Source organism: Canis lupus, chromosome 31 (genome assembly GCF_003254725.2).
Source record: "Canis lupus dingo isolate Sandy chromosome 31, ASM325472v2, whole genome shotgun sequence".
NCBI lineage: Eukaryota > Metazoa > Chordata > Mammalia > Carnivora > Canidae > Canis > Canis lupus.
This window is the reverse complement of record NC_064273.1, coordinates 34,064,073-34,089,131: the sequence shown is the minus strand read 5'-3', so window position 1 is coordinate 34,089,131 and position 25,059 is coordinate 34,064,073. Positions and strand designations below refer to the sequence as shown.

General features: G+C 39.5%; 1 protein-coding gene across 2 annotated transcripts in view; it reads right to left on the bottom strand.

Annotated features, from left to right (window-relative positions):
* Positions 1-484: 484 nt before the first annotated feature.
* Positions 485-25,059, bottom strand: part of SH3BGR (SH3 domain binding glutamate rich protein) — a 55,784-nt gene continuing 31,209 nt past the window's right edge. For both annotated transcript variants that reach the window (XM_025449898.3, XM_035709423.2), the window contains exons 4-7: positions 17,973-18,047; positions 17,208-17,300; positions 3,817-3,960; positions 485-904 (exon numbers count right to left, since the gene is read on the bottom strand). In XM_025449898.3, the coding sequence (XP_025305683.1) occupies positions 3,850-3,960; positions 17,208-17,300; positions 17,973-18,047 (279 nt within the window). In that variant the 3' untranslated portion in view covers positions 485-904; positions 3,817-3,849. The remainder of the gene's footprint in view (positions 905-3,816; positions 3,961-17,207; positions 17,301-17,972; positions 18,048-25,059) is intronic.

Sequence of the window (25,059 nt, the reverse complement as noted above, 5' to 3'; positions counted from 1 at the left end):
ACCAGCTCTCGGTGGACCCTGGCATCAGCAGGCACAACTACAGACGTGCACTCTGCACCTCGCAGCCGTGGCTGCAAATCAGTGAGAGGCAGGAGGAACAGAAGCAGCCACTCCCTCGGCGCAGAAACGTGCAAAGACACTGGGGTGCAAATCTATCTGTCCCTACTGTCATCTCTACACAAGCGGATGGCAGGCTTACAGTTAAAAAAGGCCTTGGAGATAATGTGCACAGCTGTGTGTATCACACAAAATATGATGTAACAAGACAACCAGTGTCATTTGAAAACACGAGCTGAATAACCAGCACAACAAAAAATGCCCGTCCCAGTGCAGACAGAAAGGTTGTGCAAAGGATTCAGACTTGGCAACAGACACATTGAGTTCAGCCGGATACAAGTAGAGACTATAAATAAAGAAATTAATGTTCCTCGGGGAAGATAGCCGCTATTAATCTTTATTTGTATGATTGTTCTCTGGAAAGCTCTTTATTTTCAAAGCTCTTTATTTTCAGCTCATTCTGAGACAGGTGGCATAAGGCACATACGAAGAAATGCTTTTATTACATCACAAAGAGAAGTTCTATATTTGGAAATCATGTTTCAAAATCATTTCTTTTCAGGGTATTAGTAAGAAGATCTATTCATGCAGAGCAAAAAAAAAAAAAATTAAGCAAAAGCCAAAGATGTCAGGCACATGAAGGTATGGAGGAGTTGTCTTCACATGGACTCTCACGTTGCTAAGATTAGATAGACATACCCGCGTACATCTAACCATGTCAGGTAGGTACAATTCCTTGGGGAACCCCGGGTGTACCGAGAGAGGGGTGCTAGCTTCACGCCAAAGCATTTTGTTGAGTTTGGTTTGTGGGGAGACAGTTGAAATACTGCTTCATGGCTTGAGTTTTCTAAAAGAAAGGGAAAATAGTAGGGAGAGGACGTCAGGAGAGAAAGCCAATGTTTACCACGATCTTCACTACTTACCACGTGTTAGAAGCAAGTGCTCCCTTTTACTCTCTAAAGCACTACTCACCCTTTGCTTCCAAGTGCAAGGAAAGAAAAATTAAATGATTTATTTTCATGGAAACCCAGATCAGGTTTATATCCTTTCTCTGTACTAACACATATCAAACACCCTAAGGAAGTCAACATCTCTGATGGCAGTTTCCCCACTGAAATTTCATGGAGAATGGAGAGGCCAAATTGACAAGCTCGGAACTGGAGAGGGCAATTTAAATGGCCCATGCCTTGACTGCAGGGCAGTATTGAGCAGCAGCCCCTGGGGAGGTAGCATTCGGTCTCATACTACAGATGATTTCTCCTGGAGCATTAAGTTAGCATCAATTTTGAACATGGGATATGAGAATCCCTTCACCATTCTATTCCCTGTTCTCCCTGGCTTCTCCAAGTTTCCCCTAAAGTGAAACCTTGTCAAATAAAACACCTGGATTCTCCATGAGCTAAGAGATGGGTTTGCTTTGGACACTGAATGGCGTGGTGCCCAGTTCAATGAATGACTGCATGGCCATGTTGCATATGAAAGGATACTGAATCTCTCCAGGGTTGGGGGGTGGGATTTTAGGGAGGTGTTTGAGTCACTCCTTCACTATCAGGCATTTTGACCTCACAACAGACTCCTGTGGATGGGATTTCAAACTACAGAATCAGTGGAACAGGCAAATATGCTTGCTGGCCACAGCTGTATTTGCCTTTTCTTTTTCCTCCTTTGAATCAGTCTGTGAAGCCATCTGGCTCCATGAAGGATGCTCTCAGCTGTGCCACTTCACAATCAACATATTTTTTTCGTTATCACACTATAAAATTGCATGATTTTATTTTATTTTATTTTTTTAAATTGCATGATTTTAAAAGGAACTTCAGATGGCGGGGGGTGGGGGTGACTGGGTGACAGGCACTGAGGGGGGCACTTGACGGGATGAGCACTGGGTGTTATTCTGTATGTTGGCAAATTGAAAACCAATAAAAAATAAATTTATTAAAAATAAATAAATAAATAAATAAATAAATAAATAAATAAATAAAATCTTTTAAGAAATAAAATAAAAGGAACTTCATAAGCAGGGTGAATAGAAATGGATTTTAAACAGTACTTATGAGTTTTTACTGTTTGGGGCTTTTTGGTAGAAGAAGAAATAATCAGGATATTTCTCCTTCCCAATATTCTTCAGATAGAATTTCTAAAAGCAAACTTGCTCATTTTTTTTTTCAAAAAATGTGTCCCAAACTACTCCTTAAAATTGAGACACTAAGAAGGGACACTAATAAGATTAACAACAGATTTCTCGATAGTAACAACAGAAGAATTTTTTTTTTAAAGAAAAGAAATGGGATTACTTCCAAAATGACAATCAGTAGGCCTTAAAAGGTGAGGTCTGTGTGTCCAGAACATGAAAGAAACCACCTGTGAAATGTCAAATGATGGGCTAGATTTCCTTTGTAATTTACATAAATGAATAGTGATATTTGCATGGTCTGATAAGAATGGGCTACGCTTTTTTAATAAAAAAAATTTATATCAATTTTTTATGCATAAGTGACTGTCAGTATATCAAGGGGGGAGATTCATACTAATCAAATTGGTCTTTGGTGCATAGAGCGGAGCTATTTCTCAGCCAATATTTACAAAGCACCGGGGATTTCTTTTTCCTTCCTCTGCTTAACTTTTGTCGACCCTTCATGAGACAGGGCTCTGAGATGCACCACAGGCCTTTACTGAAAAACCACCCTACACTTCAATGCTTCACCTTCCATCTCTCCTTCCCCAGATCCCCGATATCTGCACCTCCCAAATCTGCCTTGTGTGCTTCACTGGAGGCAAGGAGACTAAACAAACTTTTAGTAAGTAAGGAGACTAAAAGAATTTTTCTAATTTTAATTTCAATTTTGAAAAGAACCTTTAGAGTACCAAAGCAAACCTCAGCGCCCTAGAGAATAATCTGCTGCCTCAAATTTGGTCACAAGTTTAAATAATATTCTTATTAATATTATTTAAGAATACAACTCTTGCATAGGCATTTGCTAAGTGTCTGCGATAGCCAGAGATCGCTGCAGCACTTACTGATCTCGAGTTGTTTTCATCCATGTCTTATCTGTATGGCCCACAATATTTGTCCTCAATACCCACTCTCATGAGATACTATCATCATCTTATTAATGTATTCACACAGCACTTGCAGAATTACATAACTATCCTGCATTGTCAGAAGTTTACAGTGACAAGGCGGCGAGCGTACTTGTCCAAGGAACTAAGGTGATTTTCACCATATTCCATGATGTTTCTACACGAGCATTCCGGTTAATATTTGATAAATGAAAATGTCTGTCAAGTACTTATCACTCAATCTCGAGCAGCAGTATTTTTCCTTCAAGAAGAGCCAGCGTTGTGATTTTTCAAGGCTGTAATTTATTGCCACCATTGTGAACTCGATTGTCATTCCCCTATAGATGTGTACGTATATCCAGGGCAGCAGGAGAGTCTGGGTAATAGAACAACGGTCACAGAACACTCCCCGTGCTCTCCCTTAAATGAAGGTCACGCAGAGGAAGAGGAGGAAATAAATAACACAAAGCCAACTGCGCCTTGCCTCTAGGGTACACATTTCCTGGAAATCATATAAACCATGGCCTTCCACACCCTCACCCACGGGATGGGTGGGGGGCAGCTGAGCAGCCCTGTGGCTCCAGCAGAGCCACCGGGGCCCGGGGAAGACCGCGTGGCCTGACCTGGGGTCCTTCTCCCATCACCAAGGGAGAGGCAGCATCAGCCCAACGTTGTAACAACCCAGGACCATGTGGTTACCTGGAAGAGGGGAGAAATGAAGCATGAAAAGGCCTAAGAATCTTCTGCTTCTGCTTCTTCTTCTTCTTCTGGCTCCTCCTCTCCTTTCTCAGCTTCCTCTTCCTCTGCTTCCCCTTCTGCTCCCTCATCAGTGATCTCTTCCGTCTAATTTTAACAAAAATTTCATTAATTTTGAGAAAGGTCACAGATACAGCGAGGAAAGAAATACAAACTCTCAGACTAGAGATGAGGGCCTCTCACACACCCCTACCCTACACTCACACACACACATCACACATACAATACACACAACACCCATCACACACAAAAAACCTATGACATACATCACACACACAATATATACCACACACATCACACAGTACACGTGCCCATCACACAATACACACAACACCCAGCACATACAACACCCAGCACACACACACTACACACAACATACATCATACACACAACACAGAGCAACACAACACCCAGCACACACACACACACACACCCCACAATTTGGAATGGTGCTGCAGAGCACTACATTAATTCTAATGAGTATCATGATTTCTCTTAAGTATGTAGTCTTTACTCATATTAATGCACTATTCTCATCAAATTACCTTTAAAAATTTGGGAGGCAGTTAGAAGAATAAAATATGAAAAAATCTCGGCAAACAGAACTTATCAGAAAAAGATGAAGCTTTTAAATGTAGAAGTTGGTTATATTTTGTTATAGCAATCTAATTTTTTCAAGCCAAAGTCATCAGCAACCCATACATATAACCTGAAACTACCTCCAAATTAGTAGTATCTTTCTCTTATCTTTATATATAAAAATGGGATTTTTAAAAATGGAAACATGTCTAACAACAAAGAAGCTACTTATTGGAAGGATGTAACCTATAACTTTAAAAAGCAGAGCATAGAATAGGCTAGAAATAACCTTTAGGCCTAGGAACAGGGGTTAATTTGACAAAATGACATTAAAAATAATGAAGCAGATCTATATTTACTGTCTCTCCCCCCCCCAAAAAATATACACACATTACATGAATGAAAGTAGCTTACAAAAGAGTATTCATCAAGATTTGATGTGTGTGTATGTGTAGATAGCGGTTAACTCCAGGTAATTGGGCTACAAACTATTTTCATTTTCTTTTTTTAATCTGTATTTTCTAAATTTTTTATAAAGATCATAAACTATTTCTGGGGCCCTTGGGTGGGTCAGTTGATTGAGCATCTGACTCTTGGTTTCAGCTCAGGTCATGATCTCAAGGTCGTAAGATTGAGCCCCAAGTACCGTTATGCTGGGTATGGAACCTGCTTAAGATTCTCTCTCTCTCCCTCTGCCCCCCTCCCACTCACACTCTCTTGCTCTAAAAATAAACAAATAAAAATTTTAAAAAATAAAGATCATGAACTATTCCTTTTTTTAAAAAAGTTTTATCTATCTATATCTTTTAGAGAGTGAGAGAGGGAGAGCAGGTGTATGCACATGAGCAGGGGGAGGGCAGAGGGGGAGGAGAGGGACAAGCAGACTCCACCCTGAGCACAGGGCCCTGTGCTGGGCTCTATCATATGACCCTGAGATTATGACCTGAGTGGAAATCAAGAGGATGCTCAACTGACTGAGCTACCCAGATGCCCAATCATGAACTATTTCTAACTTTAAAAAGCAATAAAATAAAAAAATAAATAAAAAATAAATAAATTAAAAAAATAAAAAAATAAAAAGCAATAAAAGGGGGGATCTCTGGGTAGCTCAGCGGTTTAGCACCTGCCTTTGGCCCAGGGTGTGATCCTGGAGACCCAGGATCAAGTCCCGCATCGGGGTCCCTGCATGGAGCCTGCTTCTCCCTCTGCCTGTGTCTCTGCCTCTCTATCTCTTTCTGTCTCTATCATGAATAAATACATAAATAAATAAATCTTTAAAAAAAAAAAGCAATAAAAGGTTTTTTAGGGGAATTTCTTATGACATTTGAGACTCTCTTTAATGTTGATGACCTTCAGCAACAAAGGACTTGATGAAACACTGAGACAATACACTGGGTGATTTTTGGTAAATTATTTTCCCTCTTCTTCGGTTCTTGTTTTGATTTAGCTCTCTGATTAGCATTTTAAAACAATTAATCAAAAAAGTTCATTCACAATATTCTTAAAATCATTCTTGATTACAATGGAAGTCACTGAGAGTCAGCTAACCTGAGGAGCTAGAATAAGAGGGAGAATCCGAGAATGTCCCTTTGGACCTGCCCTCAGAATCCTCTAACATTCTCTCAACTGATTCCTCTCCACACAGACATGATTCCATTCCTGTGAGGGTTTAAATTCAAAACTACTCCGAAAAAAAAAAAAAAAAAAAAACTACTCCAAATGCCCAGCTAAGGAGCCACAGGTTCAACAAGCAAGCAGCTGGGCAAGAATTGCAATCGGCTTCATTTTGACACATAGCACCCCTTGCACAGCGGCAGCAATATAAAAATAGCATGCTGCCCTTGCAGTGTTAAATTAATGAAAATTATCACAAAATTCCTTATAATGAAGTCCCTGCCCCAGCACAAATAGAAAGCAAAACAAAATTTCTCAAACAAGCAAAAGCTCATTCTTGGAAGCTTTCACAATTAAACAGGAAGCATTAGGATATTTCAGCAAGCAGGAAAAGAAAGGGAAAGAAGAGAATTCATTCGTAAAAAACTTAAGCCGAGTTACAGATCTCCCCAGGTCTGGGGTCTCTTTCCCCCTTCTCATTTCCTATAACTCATTTCAATCACTGAAAGAAAATTAAGGGTTTGGGTTTCGTTGTTTTTTGATTTTTTGTTTTGGTTTTTTTTTTTTTTTTTACTAAACACGAGTTCTTAATATAAAACAAACAGTATTGTCTTTGAAATTAGATGGACTTTTTACAATGAGCATCGAAACAGTAGATCTTGCAATCCAACTCCCTTGCCAACACTTCAGGTGACCTAGAATTTATGACCTAATCCAGTGCTTCTCAGACTTTCTGGGGCATCAGAAACACCAGAGCTTGCTAACACACAGTTTGCTGGGCTGCACCTCAGGGTTTCTGATTCAGGAGAGCTGGCACCAGGCCTGAAAAATCTGTATATACAGAGGTTCTCAGGTGATGTGGCGGCTGCTGCTGCTGCTGCTGCTCTGAGAACCCACTTTGAGAACCTCCAACACAATCTCTATTCCCTCCCTTAAATCACATCAATTGATAACCAGAGCATGATGAGCACTCCCAAGGAGTAGGCTTGGCATCACTACCCACTGAGGCCTTCATTTTCCAGGGTGCGTTATGTTTATTCACATTTTTGTGCATGCAAGTTATAGTCTAATGTAATTACATCATTTACATAAGCATCATGGAAATCAGAACATGAAAGGATATTTTGTTTTCTATGTGAACTTAACGGAATGCTTTGAAAAGACTCTGTACATGTAAGTCATCTTAAAAACTTATCATCAAATGAGGTATCAAAAAAGCTGGGATTGGGCAGCCCGGGTGGCGCAGCAGTTTAGTGCCACCTTCAGCCCAGGGCGTGATCCTGGAGACTCAGGATCGAGTCCTGCATCAGGCTCCCTGCATGGAGCCTGCTTCTCCCTCTGCCTGTGTCTCTGCCTCTCTCTCTCTCTCTCTGTCTCTCATGAATAAATAAATAAAAATCTTTAAAAAAAATAAAAAAAGCTGGGATGGCAGGGAAGACTCACAAAACCCAAAGAGATTATGCACCTAGCTTGCATTGTATTTTTAAATTTCTGCTCTATTTTTAAAAAGCCAAAACCGATTTTCTAGACAGACAAATGAGTTATGTTTATGTTAGAAAGACAACAGGAGGTGACTGGGTGATGGGCACTGAGGGGGGCACTTGATGGGATGAGCACTGGGTGATATATGTTGGCAAATTGAACACCAATAAAAAAATAAATTAAAAAAAAAGAAAGACAACAGGTAACTCCAATCATTGGACTCTTATTTAAAGAAATAGTCTTTATCTTACATCAAAAACATGGCAGGAAGTATACGTTTATATATTTCAAGTTAGAGTAAAAGTGTTAAGCCTCTACGTTTTTATAACTGAGCACTTGAAGTGACTTCTTCAGTTGGTCAAACCACCTTCAGTTCGAAACTTAGGACTTGAGGTCTTCCATTGTACCTGGGAATGTTGGTTATTATTTAAGCACAGACTCCATAAACAAACCTATCAGCCAACCCAAGAATAGATTGCATTCCATTACAGAGGATAAATCTTATTTCCTTAATTTGTATCTTTAATAGCTTTAATACTATTTTCTAGTTAAGTTTTGTGTGTTTTAAGTAGGCTTCACACCCAGAGCAGAGCCCAACATGGGGCCTGAACTCAAAACTCTGAGACCAACACCTGAGCTGAGATCAAGAGTCAGAGGCTTAACCGGCTGAGCCACCCAAGAGCCCCTCCAGCTTATCTTTTAATGCTTTAATTGTGCTTTTAAATCTTATATCCTCAGTACTCTTAATTCTTGAATATTTATTTTGTAGGATTCTTAATCTTTTATCTCTGTGACTCTTGATTCTTTTACATTTAAGTTCTTCTTACTCTACCTTATTCATAGAAGACATTTCTTTTTTCAATCCTTTATCTTATTGAATGCATATGTTTCCTTTACATCCTTAATTTTAATTCCTTTTATAATCCTTTTCTTTCTTTTCAGTGAGTGTTTTCTCTTATGGGCTTAGGAGGATGGCAAAGAGGCAGGCAATGCCCCGAACAGCGAATTGGAGGCTCCTGCTATCTATGTGATCTCTCATCCCCTTCAATCCTGGCCTTCTAAAATGAAGATAGACTCTCAACCTCAACTCTGTCAGACAACTGAAGGCATGCCAGACCAAGGCCTACAGGGTCTCATCCACTGGCCATGGGAGACAGGCTCCAGGAGGCTCTCTATTGCACACCAGTGGATGAGAACCAGTGCTCTAATATAACCTCAAGATGAAGAGGCAGGTTAGAAATTCTTCCCAAATCAGTAATGCTCTCCCTGGATAGGTTCCCACCATGTTATGTTTCCTAATGTCACATATCTTCCAGACACTTAAAGAGGAGCTGCATGTTTAAACTTCATAGTTTCTATGATACACAGCTATAGTGAAACATCTAAAATTGACCTCAGTGTTATATGCTACTTTGACAACTAGTAAAATCTGGAAGGCCAGAAATGGCCTAAACACTGGCCAAAGCTCCCACAGATTAGGATTAGGTCTCCTACCCAAGCAGCCTGCTTTACCGAGTACCCGGGCACAGTGCCTGTCCATCCCCTGGAATTATTCAACAAGCCAATCACATCCTCCATGTGAACCAAGGCACACTTTGCCCTCTTGATACCACAAAGCCTGCCTCCCACACCCCCAACTGTTCACACTGTCCCAAGTGCTCCCCTTGTGTCCCTACACTGTGTTGATGTTCTCATCCCTTGGGCTTGGAGAATATGTAATAAACTGCCATCAATCTCATCTGCCCGGTGTCAGGTTCTGTGTATCAGCCATCCCCATGACCATAGGAAGGGAATCCTTCCCTCACCAATAAGTTGAATAGGTGGCAATCAAAACAACACTGCTAAACACCATGCAAGCTGCATTAACTGTACACACTACCCAGGAAGGAGGAGGGGAAGAATGGAAGCATGACCTGGTCCAGCCCAGCCCAACTCTGCAGACAACACCTTCCCATAGGAGGCTCAGGAATGGTCCATGACCACACCCTATTTCTCCATCCACGTCTCTTTGCTACATTTACCTCCAACTTGCTAAAGTTCCCTTCTCAGCAGGCTAAAGGAGGATTTTCTGGGATGCCAGCTACATCAGCTTCTTCATATTATGAAGAACAAAGAGAACATGGCTAAGCTGCAATTCTCTGACCTAAAAGATGTTTTTATTAAGCACCGCTGTTAAATATGCTACTGTACCTCTTCTGTCACTGTCTCTCTCGCCTCTTCCTTAGGTCCATAAATAGGAATTGAAGAAAAAATATGAATTCAGTTAAGTTTTAAGTTGAGTCTAAAAATTAAACAAATAGAGGCGCCTGGTTGGCTCAGTCGGTTGAGCATCTGACTCTTTATTTCAGCTTAGATCGTGGTCTCGGGATCATGGGATCCAGCCCTGTGTCAGGCTCTGCACACTCAGTGCAGAGTCTGCTTGAAATTTTCTCTCTCTCCTCTCCCTCAGCCTCCTCATCTCCCCCTGCTCATGCTCTCTCTCTTTCTCTCTCTCTCTCAAATAAATAAATAAATAAAATTGCTTTATTTTTTTTTAATTTTTTATTTATTTATGATAGTCACAGAGAGAGAGAGAGAGGCAGAGACATAGGCAGAGGGAGAAGCAGGCTCCATGCACCAGGAGCCTCATGTGGGATTCGATCCCAGGTCTCCAGGATCGCGCCCTGGGCCAAAGGCAGGCGCCAAACCGCTGTGCCTCCCAGGGATCCCTAAAATCGCTTTAATTAAGTGGAGGGAGCAGTCCCTAAAAATTCCTCATGCCTTACTACTCAGGCAGTGAGCTTACGGAATCTTGCACTTGGGGGAGCTAAAAGCAATCTTGCATTCCCATAACCTCTCACTCAATCCCTCCTTTGGACAGATGAGGACATTGAGGCCACAGAGTTAAGCAATTTGCCAAAGGTCAGAGGACAAGTAAGCAACACAATCAGGACTGACTTTAAGGCTCCTGGCCCCTCATTTAGTGTCCTTCCTACTCTGTGATACATCTCAAGATCAATAACAGAAAAGGCAAAATCATGGAAGGCGGTGATAAGGACCCACCACATCCCTCAGTCCAGCCCTGTATCCTTGGCCAGTTCCGGAACCACACTATCAGATTTCTGAGGCTGGCAGGCAAAATACAGAACCTCAAAGGCTGCTCCAGCTGGCCAGGCCGGGTCAGCCCCACAGGTCTGCCTAGTACAGGGAATCTCCAAACTAATCCTTAGCCCTCTTTCAACGCACCAAGTTTTAGTGCTAAAATAATGTCCAAGAAAAGAGAGGTCCATGCTTGTTGGCTTCTCAGCAACGTGTTGAGTGGACGTCCCTAGCACTGCCTAAGTCTTCCCATGCCTTGGCCCTCCCATCCATGACCTCCAGCTTCTCTCACTCGGGGCACGGTGCCCTAGTCTTCCTTATCTCTGACCTGTTCTCCACACAGTGGCCAGGTATCTTGTAATAAAAGACAGCACACCTTACTTTGCTTCCCTCATGTTGAAAAACTTCCATCTTTTCAAGGAACTTCTATCCATTATTCATAGGATGGCCAAAAGGCCATCACAATCAGGCCCCTGCCCACCCCCACCCCTGCCATGTCCCTCACCACTCTTTATTTCAGCCATGTGGACCATGTGCCCCTTTCTCACATCGGCCACACTTTCCAGGGCACTGCTTAAAATGACATTTTCTTTTAAAAAAAAATTATTTATTTGAGAGAAAGAGAGAGCCAGAGAGAGTACAAGTGGAGGGAGGAGCAGAGGCAGAAGCAGGCTCTCCACTAGGCAGGAAGCCCAATGTGGGGCTGGATCTAGGACCCTGGAATCATGACCTGAGCCAAAGGCAGATGCTTAACCACCTGAGCCACCTAGGCGTCCCTTAAAATGACACTTTCAAGGAAGACTTTTCTGACTCATAGGCTGAGTTATGGGACCCCCCTTATTTGTTCCCATGACCATCATTTATCCATCTCACTGACGAGTCTGTGTACTCCTTGGGGCACGACTTGTGTGTTTATTCATTTTTGGATCTCCAGGATCCAGCCACTATCTGGAACCAAGATGTCAGCTCAATAAATGTGCTAAGTGACCAGATAAATGAACGTATACTCTGCCAGTAACTGTTTGGATCTCGAAGAACATTAATTTTCCTCTTACTCACAGGAGATCAAATTAAAATATGTAACAGACAATTATCAGCTACATAGAGTTCCACATTTTTCTAAATTCAGTTATTTGTATGAACTGAATTCAGCTGAAACAAATGCATCAACGAGATAGACACTGTTAAAAATGGGGTTATCCTTAAAGGGAGGCTGAAGGACAGTAGGGGGGCTTACAGGAATAAGCATAAGTCTCAACTTTTACAGCTTAGCCAGCAGCAGTTACCGAGGCACCTAGGACTCCATCAATATCTGAATTGACCTCAATTTCTTAATTAAATGGGGAAAGTAATTGCCCAGAGAATTTATAGAAATACTTCACCACAAAAAAAATCAAATATGGGGGCAGCCAGGGTGGCTCAGCGGTTTAGCGCCGCCTTCAGCCCAGGGCCTGATCCTGGAGACCCGGGATCAAGTCCCACGTCAGGCTCCCTGCATGGAGCCTGCTTCTCCCTCTGCCTGTGTCTCTGCCTCTCTCTCTGTGTCTCTCATAAATAAATAAATAAAATCTTAAAAAAAAAAGAATATCATAAAAAATCAAATATGCTTTGAAGAACCCAGATGTTACGATCACCAGTTCTACTAGAACATAAGCTCTGTGGGAGCAGGGACTTTGTCATTTTCCTTGCTCTGTCCCCAGTACCCAGAATTCTCCCTGGCATATGGCAGCACAGTCTGTCAATAAAAGGTTGAATGGATGCATTTATATATGCTACTTCTGCCTCGAATTCCTCATAGGAGGAAGGGGATATATTATGGAAACAGAACTTAAACCTCCATCCTTAGGTCACAGAATTGTAAAATATCAGAATTAGGCAGAACCTTAAAAAGCCATTCATATTCAATGCTTGCACGGACCTTTATGATGAACAAAAAATTATACTGGTAAAAAGTTTTCTGGGTTTTTTTTTAAGATCATTGTGATCACATGGTCAATTGAGCTAAGTTCTTGCAAATCTTAGGACAGGCTATGCACCATTCACTGGACGAAGCTACAACCTAAAATCATTTTACCTTGTTGTTCTTGTAAAGAAAGCTAGTCAGGGGAAGCCCCAAAAGTAGAAAGAAACCTTCACCAGCAACTATTCTTGTTGGGAACTTGGCCAGTGAGGCAGGCCACAGAGGCGGCAAGTGGCCAGGACTATGGACAGGTGTTGGCTGTGGTGAGTGTCAGGCAGTGGCTGATTAGGACAGGTGGCTGGTGTGGAAGGAAGCCAAGAGCCAGCCCAGAGTGACCTGAGGGGGGCAGGTGGCCTCAGAGTGGCTGGAAATGTCAGGGACAAGGGCAGAGTTCTCTCGATCTTCAGGCCTGAGACTTACCAGCTCGAGAACTTAAGCCAACATCCGCCCTTCGAGAAAGCAACTTTCCTCAGGACAGGTTTTGGAGGAAGCCGAGTGGACTTCACAAGCCATCATCATGTAGTCAGTCAAGCCAAGGTCTTAAAAGGTTTTGGAGAGGACCACTGAGTTGGCAGGGAACACAGCTTAAAATAATATTACTTCAGTGGGTGCAGCGGGTACAGTCTCCCATAAAGTGCTCATGAGGCCCCCAGTCTGCAGCCCCTTCCCCAGTGTGTGCCCTGAAGCTGGGGTGACCTTCTGCTTCCTTCCTTTCCTCCTCAGGTACCATTTACAAGCCTTGCCTCTCTGCCCTAGCCCCTTGTCCTTTCCAGGCCAGCAGGGAAGGCGACCACAGTCACCCCTCTACTGGGGTCTGGAGCAACAGAGGAGATCTCCTCAGGCATGAATGAACAGTCTTCCCAGTGTTCACTATCCTGCCTCCCAAATGCCCCCAACCTGCCAGCACATGGTTAGTGCACATCCTGGCATCTGGCATTTAAGAGCTGGGATGCTGGGGTTGGTGGTCAGGGGAGGCCGTTTCATTTCAAGAAGTCACGATTTCTGTCTCCACTTCTGATTTTTTTTTTAAATCAAGAGTGCTATTCTTAGATAAATACTCCTCCCCATTAAAATGGCATCAAGTGCGACCTGAGTGAGCACGTGCGACAGTTGGATCAGATGAACGAGCCCACACCTCACTTAGCTGGTTCATCACTTGGTTTATCACGGCCAGCTGCTGGAGGCAGTTGCTACCATGATACACTTGAAAACTGTTCTTAACACACCAATGAATGGTTTTTAAGACACAGATGAAAGGTGTGAAATAATGGTGGACACTGAATCGGGTCTGTAGTCTACTTAACAGAGAGGCACCAGCACCACGTGTCTGGTTTCCACCATGTACCATGGCTCCCTGACATGTCAGCATTGGGTGCAGCCAGGCGAAGGGCACACAGGATTCTGGACAATGTCCCTGTGAGTCTATGATTATTTCAAAATAGAAGGTGAAGATATGTGTGTACTCTTTGTCATACATAGTGTAACAGACTACTAGGATATGAATTACATTGGGCTCATACCACACAAAATGGGGAAAGGGAGGAGCATTAGTGCCGCTCCCACACTCCAAGAAGACAGCTGCAGATTTATAGTTCTGGGCTCCTAGGAAGAAATGATAGGCCTTGCTTTTTTAAATCCTAGGCTAGCTAGGAGAGGCAGTGAAGCTAGATGGTCCTTAAACAATGGGGCTTGGAGCTTAAGCTTGGAGTTGGGTTGATGGAAGCAGCCAGACTGAAGACAGAGGGGCAGGAGAAGTGACATTGCACCCAGGGGCAGCCACTGTGCTCCATCAGAGACATGTCCACCAACATCCCACCAGGGCAGAGGGCCCTGCCCAGCCGAGGGGCCAGCGCCCAACAGCTACTACAGGCAGCAGGACAGCCAGGTCACAGAGTGACCATCACGAAGAATCGGAGCCCTCTCCTCCGTCCACTGATGACTCGGGATAACCCAAGTCCCTGGGGAGGGAGTGGGTCTTCAACGCCCCTCACCCTGATGGAAGTTCCCACCAGCATGAGGTGGAGGCGTGAAGTAGATCTCACACTGTTCGAGAAATAAAGGAAGCTGATATTCTTGTCACACATCTTAGGAACCAGATGGAGGCCGACGGGTACTATGTTCCTTCTACCCCCCATGGAGCAAGCAGAGGGAGCCCTGATCTGTTTGAATAAAATGGGCCAGAAGGAGCAAAAGGTAAGACTCCGTGACATCTCCTCCAGGTGGTTTTCAACAGAGCCAGAGTTTCGTCTAAAAAGCATCAGATTGATCTGAGCTATAACATCTAGAAAAACCTACCAGGATGGGTCGAGTACTTTGGAAATCAAGTTTTAAAGAGGCAAAACACAGCAATCTAATTGACTTTTCTGTTTGCTACAAATAAGCCTTATCTAAGTCTGTGGGCACCGTGGGCCAAAAGGTGTCATGACGAACAGCCTAGGTGGCCTTCCCACCTTAACCTTTAAAAACAAATCCAAAGGGCACCTGGGTGACCCAGTCAGTTAAGCATCCACCTCTTGATTTCAGTTCAGGTCATTATCTCAGGGTCCTGAGATCAAACCCCAAATCTGGCTCCACGCTCAGCAAGGAGTCGGCTCGAGATTCTCTTTTCCTCTGCCCCTCCCTCTGCATGCACATGTGCATGCTCACTCTCTCTTTAAATAGATAGATAATAGATGAATAAATAAATAGGAACAAACCCCAAAACTATTAAAATGTATAAGAGGGAAAAAAATGAAAAATGAAAAATAAAATGGATAGGAGGTTCTTCAAGTGCAAAATACAGCCATTCTAAATATCAGATAGTTTTGTCTCCTTTTCAAATTTCAATCCATTACCCTATATATTCAATCCCAAAGGCAATCATATTATGTCATTTGTAATGCCTACTGACAAATCATGGGGTTCTTTTCCTTTATATAACTGGATTAAAGTAGGTCAAAGAGCACGGATCACTTGTCAAATTGGAAAAAGTCAGAATCTATCTTTATGTAGAATATTATTAAAGAGTTGAAAAATGAGTTTGATCATGAATGTGAATAATACATTCATCCAAAATTAAAATGATTTTACTTAGTCACTTCTTCATCACAGCTCAGGTGAAAATAACAAAAATGATTTTTTTTTCATTCCTATCAGCATTCACAAAATTATAATTTACTTTGTAAAGTGTTCTCAATAAAAAAAAAAAAAAAATGCTGGTTTTGATGGCTTACCACCTCCCTGAACAATAGCTGAGAAGAGGAAGCAGACCCATCCTTGCTGTAGTTATGAAAATGCTACCTTCCTCTCAGTACCCAGGAGAAAGGGATTGGGATGTAATGTTTCTTATCTTTGTCTCTCTGTTTTAAAAGAACCAAACTGGAAAAAAAAAAAAAAAAAGAACCAAACTGGATTTCAAAAAGTATAAATTGATAACACTGTAAAACATATAAAAACATGGATTTTTAAATTATGGGGTAATGAAATTGTCACTATATTTAATTTAAAATTTATTATTTCTGAATTTACAGACTGCCATGAAATTCCATCTAAATTCTGGGTCAGGATTAAAGATTTTTTGTCTTTCTTCCAAACAAAAGACTTCAAATAGTCTTAAATTATTAACACTTTGAAACAGCAATCTTTAAATATGAGGAATTTACCGCCCTGGCCCTTCCAAATTTAAATTCCTTAGGATGCAGACAAATTGATGCCCACCCCCACCCCAACACGCCCATAGCATGTTTCCCTAGTACCCTTCCTAACCACATTCCATCTGCTGGGAATGAGAGTCCAACTATCTTAAAAGATGCCTACGTATCTATAAATAGGTAAAAAGAATCATAAATAGGTAAAGATGCAAATCATCATGGTTCAGTAAACAGTCTTTGCTACAACTGGCCTAGTGCATTTCTACCACTGGCTCAGCCCGATGCCAGCAACCCCACCCACTCAGCTCCCTGTGCACCAGGGTCTCCCCTTACCTGACTTACTGGTTACATTCTCAGTATTCCTTGACTCAGTGGCCCATCTGATTCCCCATTCTCTCAGCTTGGCCATTCTAGAACTAGAGTCACCCCAGCCCTCCCATACCCCCTGCCCTTTATCCTGTGGCCTCTGAACTAGGACGCTTGTAGAATTAGATCACAGACCTTTGAGCAGCTGATATTCCCATGACTGGATCTGAATTGAGTGTGGGTTTCCCTCCCTGAGGCACCCCCTTCTCTCTCCCCAGCTCCTGTCGGCTTCCCACAAAATGTCCAACCCCTCTAGTTCTGTGTCCCAAGCAGGCAGTGTTCTTGGTGGGTGTTTTGCTGGGAATCCATCAATACTCATAAGGTTCCTTGTTTTATAAAAAACTTGAACCTAACCCTAACAACACAATTACAGATTATTAAAGCCTTGTCTAGTCTGTCCCTCCAGGCCTGGGTTCAGGGTCCTTCCTTGGTTTCCTTTTAGTCCCCTACCTGCCTTGACCACAGTGGTTAACGGTTCCTCCTGCTTCCTTCCTGGATGAACCCTCAGCTCCTGACTTCTGTGCTCTCTTCAGTGTGCCTAGGAAGATTCCTGGCACCTGGGCGGTGCTTCAATGCTTGTTGACCTGAATCCAATGAAAACTATGGTGCAAAATGCAAACACTCACATTCTTCTCTTGAGATTCAGTGAGGTTGCCTGCATCTTCATTGTCCTCTTTTTGTGCCTCATTTTCTCCAGCCTCTTCAGTCTTCTCTGTTCCCTGGTCGTAAAGCAAACCATGGTATCACTAACCTTAGATAAACTTTCAAGGGAAAAGCAAACTACACATGCTATGGTTTTCTTATTTGAATACACATTATACAAACAAAGCAAACATAGACTTCCTATTTATTAGGTCACTTAGCCACTAGAGTATAGAATCACCAATCCCCTATATTGCTCATTGGACCTGCTGTTGTAAGTCAATAGATCTGAGTCATGTGCCTGGTAAAGAAATAAACTCACTAATGAGAAGCTTGTAATTCACCCACTTAAGGCTTATGAAGAAAACTCCAAATGATTTGATATTTAGACAGTGTTTGCTTTCTGTTGCTTAAGTGGAGGCAGGTTTTATCATTTTAGAGAGAAAAAAAGATGATAGGGGATAGATAGTGAATACATACATGGATGGATAGAAGGATGGATGATGGATATGATAGATGAATGATAGATAATAAATGGATGAATGATGGATGGAGATGAATGATGATGATTGATGATAGATGATTAGATAGATAGATAGATAGATAGATAGATAGATAGATAGATAGATAGATAGATGATAGATAGATCTTCTATCTATGTAAAGTAGAATGACAGAAAAAATGAGAACCAAGCAGACATTCTGAGGAAGCTAGTCTGGGGGAAGATGGTTCAAGATATCAACTCTTACCTCTGCGGTGCTCTGTACCTCTCCCACTACATCACCATTGGGAAGGGAAGATGCATCCTCGGATGATTTTGTCACCTGCATCATATAAGTTGAGAACGTTAGAGAATTTTCTTGAGGATAATAACTTGCATTTCAACATCTTCTAACCAAGTAATGTTTGTCTTCATCCCTCACTTTATCTTTACAACAATACTATAGCCTGGTAAGTAGGACAATCACTACTACTCACACTTAAGAGATGAGAAAATCAAGGCATAAAGTGTCACATTGCAAATTAGGGATGGGGCTAGGTCTACACCTCCTACTTTATGCTCTTCGGACTTACCCACAGTTGCCAACCTTCTAAAATATTAAGTTATTTTTCTCATCATAAGAAAAAATTTTGTAACTGTGTGAGGTGATGTTTGCCAACTAAACCTACTGTAATCATTTCACTATAAATATATACACACACACACCCACACACACACACACATCAGTTCTTTACATTGTACACCTTAAACTAATACAATGTTATATGTAAGTTATATCTCAACAAAATTGGGGGGGAAATCAGTTCTTTTTATTACAAAGGCAGTTAAACCATTGACACACCCTCTAGTACCATGCTCTTATGGTAATCAATATTAAAATTTTGTTATATACCTAAATCTATCCTAATACATCATAGAGGTTTTTTTTGTTTGTTTGGTTGGTTGGTTGGTTGCTATTTTTGTTTTTGTGTGTGTGTGTGTTTCTTAAAACAGACATGGGAACATGGGGCACATATTGATTTTTTAGCTTGATATATCCTGAACATTTGCCCAGGTTAATTCAAATAGTTGTAGCCTCATTTTTTAAATATCTGCTGAATATTAAATATATAACTTATTCAAATATTTCCCAGCCAATAATTTTCCAGAATTTATATGTTTGTGCTTCAATAAACACTATACTAAGCTGAATAAAATGGTGGGGGTTTTATCAGATTTCTTTCCAAAACAAGAAATTGTAGCAATTAATATTCCACAGTAAATAAATTAACATCCTCTTTTCCTTTATCCTCATGACCAATGATTACTCTTTTTGGTCTCTACCAACACACTGGGGAGAAAATGAAAACAAAATTTTTGTTTTTGTTCCCATTTACATTTTCTTAATTACTAGAAGAGAAATGCATATTTTTCATGAGTTTTAGCCACTTACATTTCCTGTTCTGATACTTGCCTTCATGTTTTGCCCCTTTTTATTTGAGTTGTCTTTTATTATTAATCTTTAGAGGTTCTTTACATAATAGAAATATTAGCTCTTTGTCAAGTTACAACTTTAATTTTTGGTCTATACATTTTTGCAAATTTTGTACTTTTTAGTCTTTTAGCCTTTTATAAAAAGTAAATTTATCTAATTCTTATTCTCTGAATTGCAATGCTGTTATTTTATATTATTTATGAACAACAAGAGCCTTGATCCCTCTATAATTTAATTTTGCCTATAATGTAAAGTAGGGCTCTGTTTTCATCCAGATAAACACCAAAGCATGTCTGCACTATTTATATAGCATCATATATTTGAATATACAGACATATCTATGAATATATTTATCAGTTTCCATGCCAATATACTGCTTTTATCAGTGTAGCTTTTAACATGAATTTTAATATTCAGAAAGGCAAGTTGCTAAACAGTTTTGTTTTTAATTTTCTTGGCTCCAGTGCCTGGGTGGCTCAGGCAGTCAAGAATCTGCCTTCAGCTCAGGTCATGATCCTAGGGTCCTGGAATCAAGTCCTGTATTGGGCTTCCCACTCAGCACAGAGTCGGCTTGTCTCTCTGTCCCCTGCCGCCGCCCCCACCCCCGCTTGTGCTCTCTCTCTCTCACTCTTTCTCTTAAATAAATAAAAAAATAAAATATTTAAAAGTAAATAAGTAGGTAAATAAAAATAAATTTTTCTTGGCTCTTCTCAGATGTTAATTATTCCAATAAATTTTAAGGTCATTTTCCTAGTGTCAAATTTTTTAAAATAAGATTTTGATTAAAATAGCATTAAATAGGGGTGCCTGAGTGGCACAGTCGGTTAAGCTTCCAACTCTTGATTTTGCCTCAGGTCATGATCTCAGGGTTGTGAGATCAAGCCCAGCATGGGACTCCACACTTAGCATGGAGTCTGCCAGAAGATTCTTTCTCCCTCTCCTTCTGCCCCTCCTGCTTGTACTCTTTCTAAAATAAATAAATAAATCTTTAAAAAGATAAAATATCATTAAATATATTTATTAGCTTAGATAATTTTCACTTCTTATTGTTAAGTCATCCTATCCAGACACATTGTAGGTCTTTCTATTACATTTTTATTTGTGGGTGTCTTTCAGAATAAAATTATGTTCTTCATAATACAAAGCTCTATATGGTTGCTGATAAATTTATTCCTAGATATTTTATAGATTTTTATCACCACTGTGAATGAGATTTGATTTTTATATTTTAACTTCCTATCCATTATTGTTGATATAAATAAAAGCTAATTTTTAATGTTTTTCTTTTATCCAGAAACTTAATAAACTCATTAATTCTAATAGATTTTATTGGAGTTTCTTGAGATTTCCAGGTATACAATTACATTATATACAAATAAAGACCATTTTAAAATTTCATATATATTACATATACATGACACATTTTCTTACATGACTATAATAACTACAGCTTCTGAAACAAAGTTTAATAGTAATGACAGACATGCCTCTCTTGCTTCTAATTGTAATAGAAATGATTCAACATGTCAGGATTCACTGTGACACTTACAGCTGCCTTTTGATAATTTGGTTTTTATCATGTTTAATTAATTTATTTCTATTTGTATTTTAATCCATTTTAATTTTAACTAAGAATATCTGAAGAATTTTATGGAATATCTTCTTGGTATTTATGTAAGGAATCATATGGGTTTACTCCATTAATCAGTTCATGTAAGTAATTATGTTAATAGAATAAATTCTGCTTTGTATTATACAGTTTGCTAACATTTTATTTAAACTTTTCCCCTCTATGTTTATAACAGAAATTGATCTCTGTAAACTGAAAATATTCTAAGTAATATATCAACTGGTATCAACTGGTGTATATCAATTTTGTATATAATTTGATTATAATCAAATTACATATATATGTATTCAAATTACTTTTATTTGAATCAAATATATATGTACATATGCCTGTCCATATGCACAAAGACACATTCTCCCTCTTTTGTATTTAATTGATTTGGCCTTTTCTTTTTATTGGTTCATACTGCCTATATTTTATTTTGTTTTCTTGTTATTAATTACTCAAATTGAATATTTATTTTAGGAGCATCTGAATGACTCAGTTGGTCAAGTGTCTGACTCTTGATCTCAGCTCAGGCCTTGATTTCAGGGTTGTGAGTTCAACTCCACATCAGGGGTGGAGCCTACAATCAATCAATCAATCAACAGTTTTACTAAGTTTTTACCTTTCTTTTTTAATTATAAGAATATTTAAAGTTAACAATTTTGCTCTGTATAGAGATCTGACTATATATTGGGGCTTAGGTATGAAATAACCTCTCTTACTATTTGATGATTTGTAATACCAGGGGTTTGTTTTGGTTTTGGTTTTTTTTTTTTTTTTTTTGAGAGTAAAAGAGAGAGTTGGTGGGGAGGGGCAGAGAGAGAGGGAGAGAATCCCAAGCAGGCTCCATGTCCAGCATAGACCCCACACAGGGCTCAATCTCATGACACCAGCTCATGACCTGAGCCAAAATCAAGAGTCAGGTGCTTAACCAACTGAGCCACCCAGATGCCCCTATAATTTCAGTTTTCTCTTCTTTGGATACAGAGTTATTTGAAATGGTATATATTTACTTCTTAAGTTTCTAAGATATTTTTCTTTCATATTATAATTCTGTATTTGGGATATGAATGTAGTCTATAAAATTATCTCCTTTTGAAATTTATGAAGGTTTTCTTTGTGACCAAGTATATGATAGCTGTGGAAATTATTTTAATAAGTACAAGGGAAGAATACATTTTATTAATATCTATCTATATAGTTATTCATGTGTGTAGGCATATGTACATCCTATATATATTAAATTTTCTAATTATTTTTGTGTGTATGCTTAAAGTACTACCTGATAAGTACTATGTATCTATTGAAAGAAACATTGTATTTCTCAGTTTTTAATTTATATATTTGACTGTTATGTAGCATGATCCATAATAATTCATGACTACTATATTTTCTTCATAGATTTTTATCATTTTTCACTATATAATACCTTTTTCACCTAGTTAATGTTTTTGGCCTTGAATTCCTCTTTATTTGATATTATTAATGCCACTCCAGCTTTCTTGTTATTTGTATATGCCTGCTGTATACTCATTCCTTTATTTCAATTTTTCTTTAAATGAATGTTTTATTATGCTCTCATAAATAACATGTGGCTCAATCTTTGTTAAAATCCAACTTCACTGTCAACTCTAATTCCATTATAGCCAAGTAATCTCCTTTGGAACCCAACCTTCCAACAGATAATGACTATGAATTCTGAATCTAAAAAAAGAAACAAAGAGGGCCACCTGGCTGGCTGTTGGTAGAGTATGAAATTCTTGATCTAGGGTCATGAGTTTAAGCCTCACATTGGGTATGGAACTTACTTTAAAAAACAAACAAATGAGCAAACAAAAGAAAAGAAAAAATAAGAGAAAAAGTAGCCAAAGTAAGAAGATTCAAGAAGGACCTGACATTTAAAAGATATAAATAATTTGCACATCCATATTCATAGCAGCATTATTCACAGTAGCCAAGAGATAGAAACAATCCAAATGTCCATCAATGAATGAATGAATGAATGAAATGTTATATATACCTACAATGGAATATTATTCAGCCTTAAAAAGAGAAGTTATCCTGTCTCATGCCACAACACAGATGAATCTTGATTGCATTATGCTAAATTAAATAAGTCACTCACAAAAAAAATGTTTGATTCTACTTATATGAGATATCTAAAATAGTAAAATTTATAGAAACAGAAAGTAAAATGTTGGTTACCGGGACTGGGGAGAGGAGAAAATGGGGAGTTGCATGAGTATAGAGTTTTACTTTTGCAGAGTGAAAAATTTCTAGAGATCTTTTACACAGCAATATGAATATACTTAACATCACTGAACTATACACTAAGAAATGGTTAAGATGGTTAAAAAAAAAAAAAAAAGAAAGAAAGATGAGAATGGTACTGAGTGAGTTACTGTTTTCAGGGCTTAAGTCTGAGAATAGGGGGAGATAAAACCACAACAGAAAACTCAGGGGTTTTTGTCTGAAGAATCAGAATACAGAACTAAAGCACAAATAACTCAGCAGAGACTTGGGCTGCTACCAGATACATAGAGTTTGCAGTTTGATTCTCATAAAGTAAATGTCTACTGAAACAAAAAATAGTCAATATTTTTCAGAGGAATGCAACAAAATATAGTCTGCACAACACAATATTTGCTATATCTGACAACCCAAAATACTTGAGATATAAAGAACAAGAAAATATGACCCATTCTCAAGAGAAAAAAACAATAAATGGAAACAACCTCTGAAAGGACCCAGATGTTAGAATTAACAGAGAAGGATTTCAAAGCAATTATATCCTACCCGTGCTCAAAGAAGTAAAGAAAAATATGCTTGCAATGATGAAACAATGGGAAATTGTTCACCAGCAGAGAAATAAAAACTATAGGGGCACCTGGGTGGCTCAGCGGTTGAGCATCTGCCTTTGGCTCAGGTCCTAATCCCAGGGTCCCTCAGCGGGGAGCCTGCTTCTCCCTCTGCCTGTGTCTCTGCCTCTCTCCCTCTCTCTGTGTCTCTCATGAATACATAAAATCTTTAAAAAAAGAAATAAAAACTGTAAAAATTGAACAAATGGAACATTCCAGAACTGAAAAAAGATAACATCTAAAGTAAAAAAAAAACAAAAAACAAAAAAAAAACCTCACTAGACTGGATGCAGAATGCAGAATGAAAATTACAGGGAAAAAATACAAGAACATAAAGAAAGATCAATAGAAATCATCTAGGGGCGCCAGGATGACTCATTTGGTTGAGTGTCTGACGCTTGGTTTCAGCTTAGCTCATGATCTCAGAGTCATGAGATCAAGCCCTGTGTTGGGTTCCATCCTGAGCATGGAGCCTGCTTAAGATGCTCTCTTTCCCTCTCCCTCTGCCCCTCCCTGCTCGCTCTCCCTCTCTCATAAATAAATAAATAAATAAATAAATAAATAAATAAATAAATAAATAAATAAAATCATCTAATTTGAAGATCAGATAGAAACAAGATTTTCTAAAAATGAAAAAAGCATCAGGGAAGTATGAAATAATAACAAAAGTTTTCACATATAGATAATGGGAGTTTCAGAAGGAGAAACAAGAGCAAATGGAGCAGAAATTATATTTGAAAATTAATAGCAAAAATTTTCCTAAATTCGGTAAAAGAGACAATTTTACAGATTACAGAATCTCAGCAAACCACAATAAAGATAAATGCAAAGAAAATTATACTTAGGCACATCATAATCAAATGGCTAAATACCAAAGCAAAAGAGAATGTCTTGAAAGTGGCCAGAGAAAACTGACATTGCATACAGGGAACGAGGATTCCAAAAAATCCTCATGTTTTATCTGAAGTATAGAGACCACAAGACAAAATTTAAAAAGCCACATTTAAAACACTGAAAGAAAAAAATCATCAACTAAGAATTCTATGCTCAATGAAAAAATGAGTGGGAAATATCAGAAAGGGAAACAGAACATGAGAGACTCCTAACTCTGGGAAACGAACTAGGGGTGGGGGAAGGAGAGGTGGGCGGGGGGTGGGGGTGACTGGGTGACGGGCACTGAGGGGGGCACTTGATAGGATGAGCACTGGGTGCTATTCTATATGTTGGCAAATTGAACACCAATAAAAAATAAATTTACAAAAAAAAAAAAAAAAAAAGAAAACATTCTTCAAGAAGGAAAGCCAAGACCGCTTCAGATAAAAGAACAGTAGGAGAACCTGTTGCCAGCAAACATGTGCTACAGAACAATGCACAAGGCTAAAGTAAG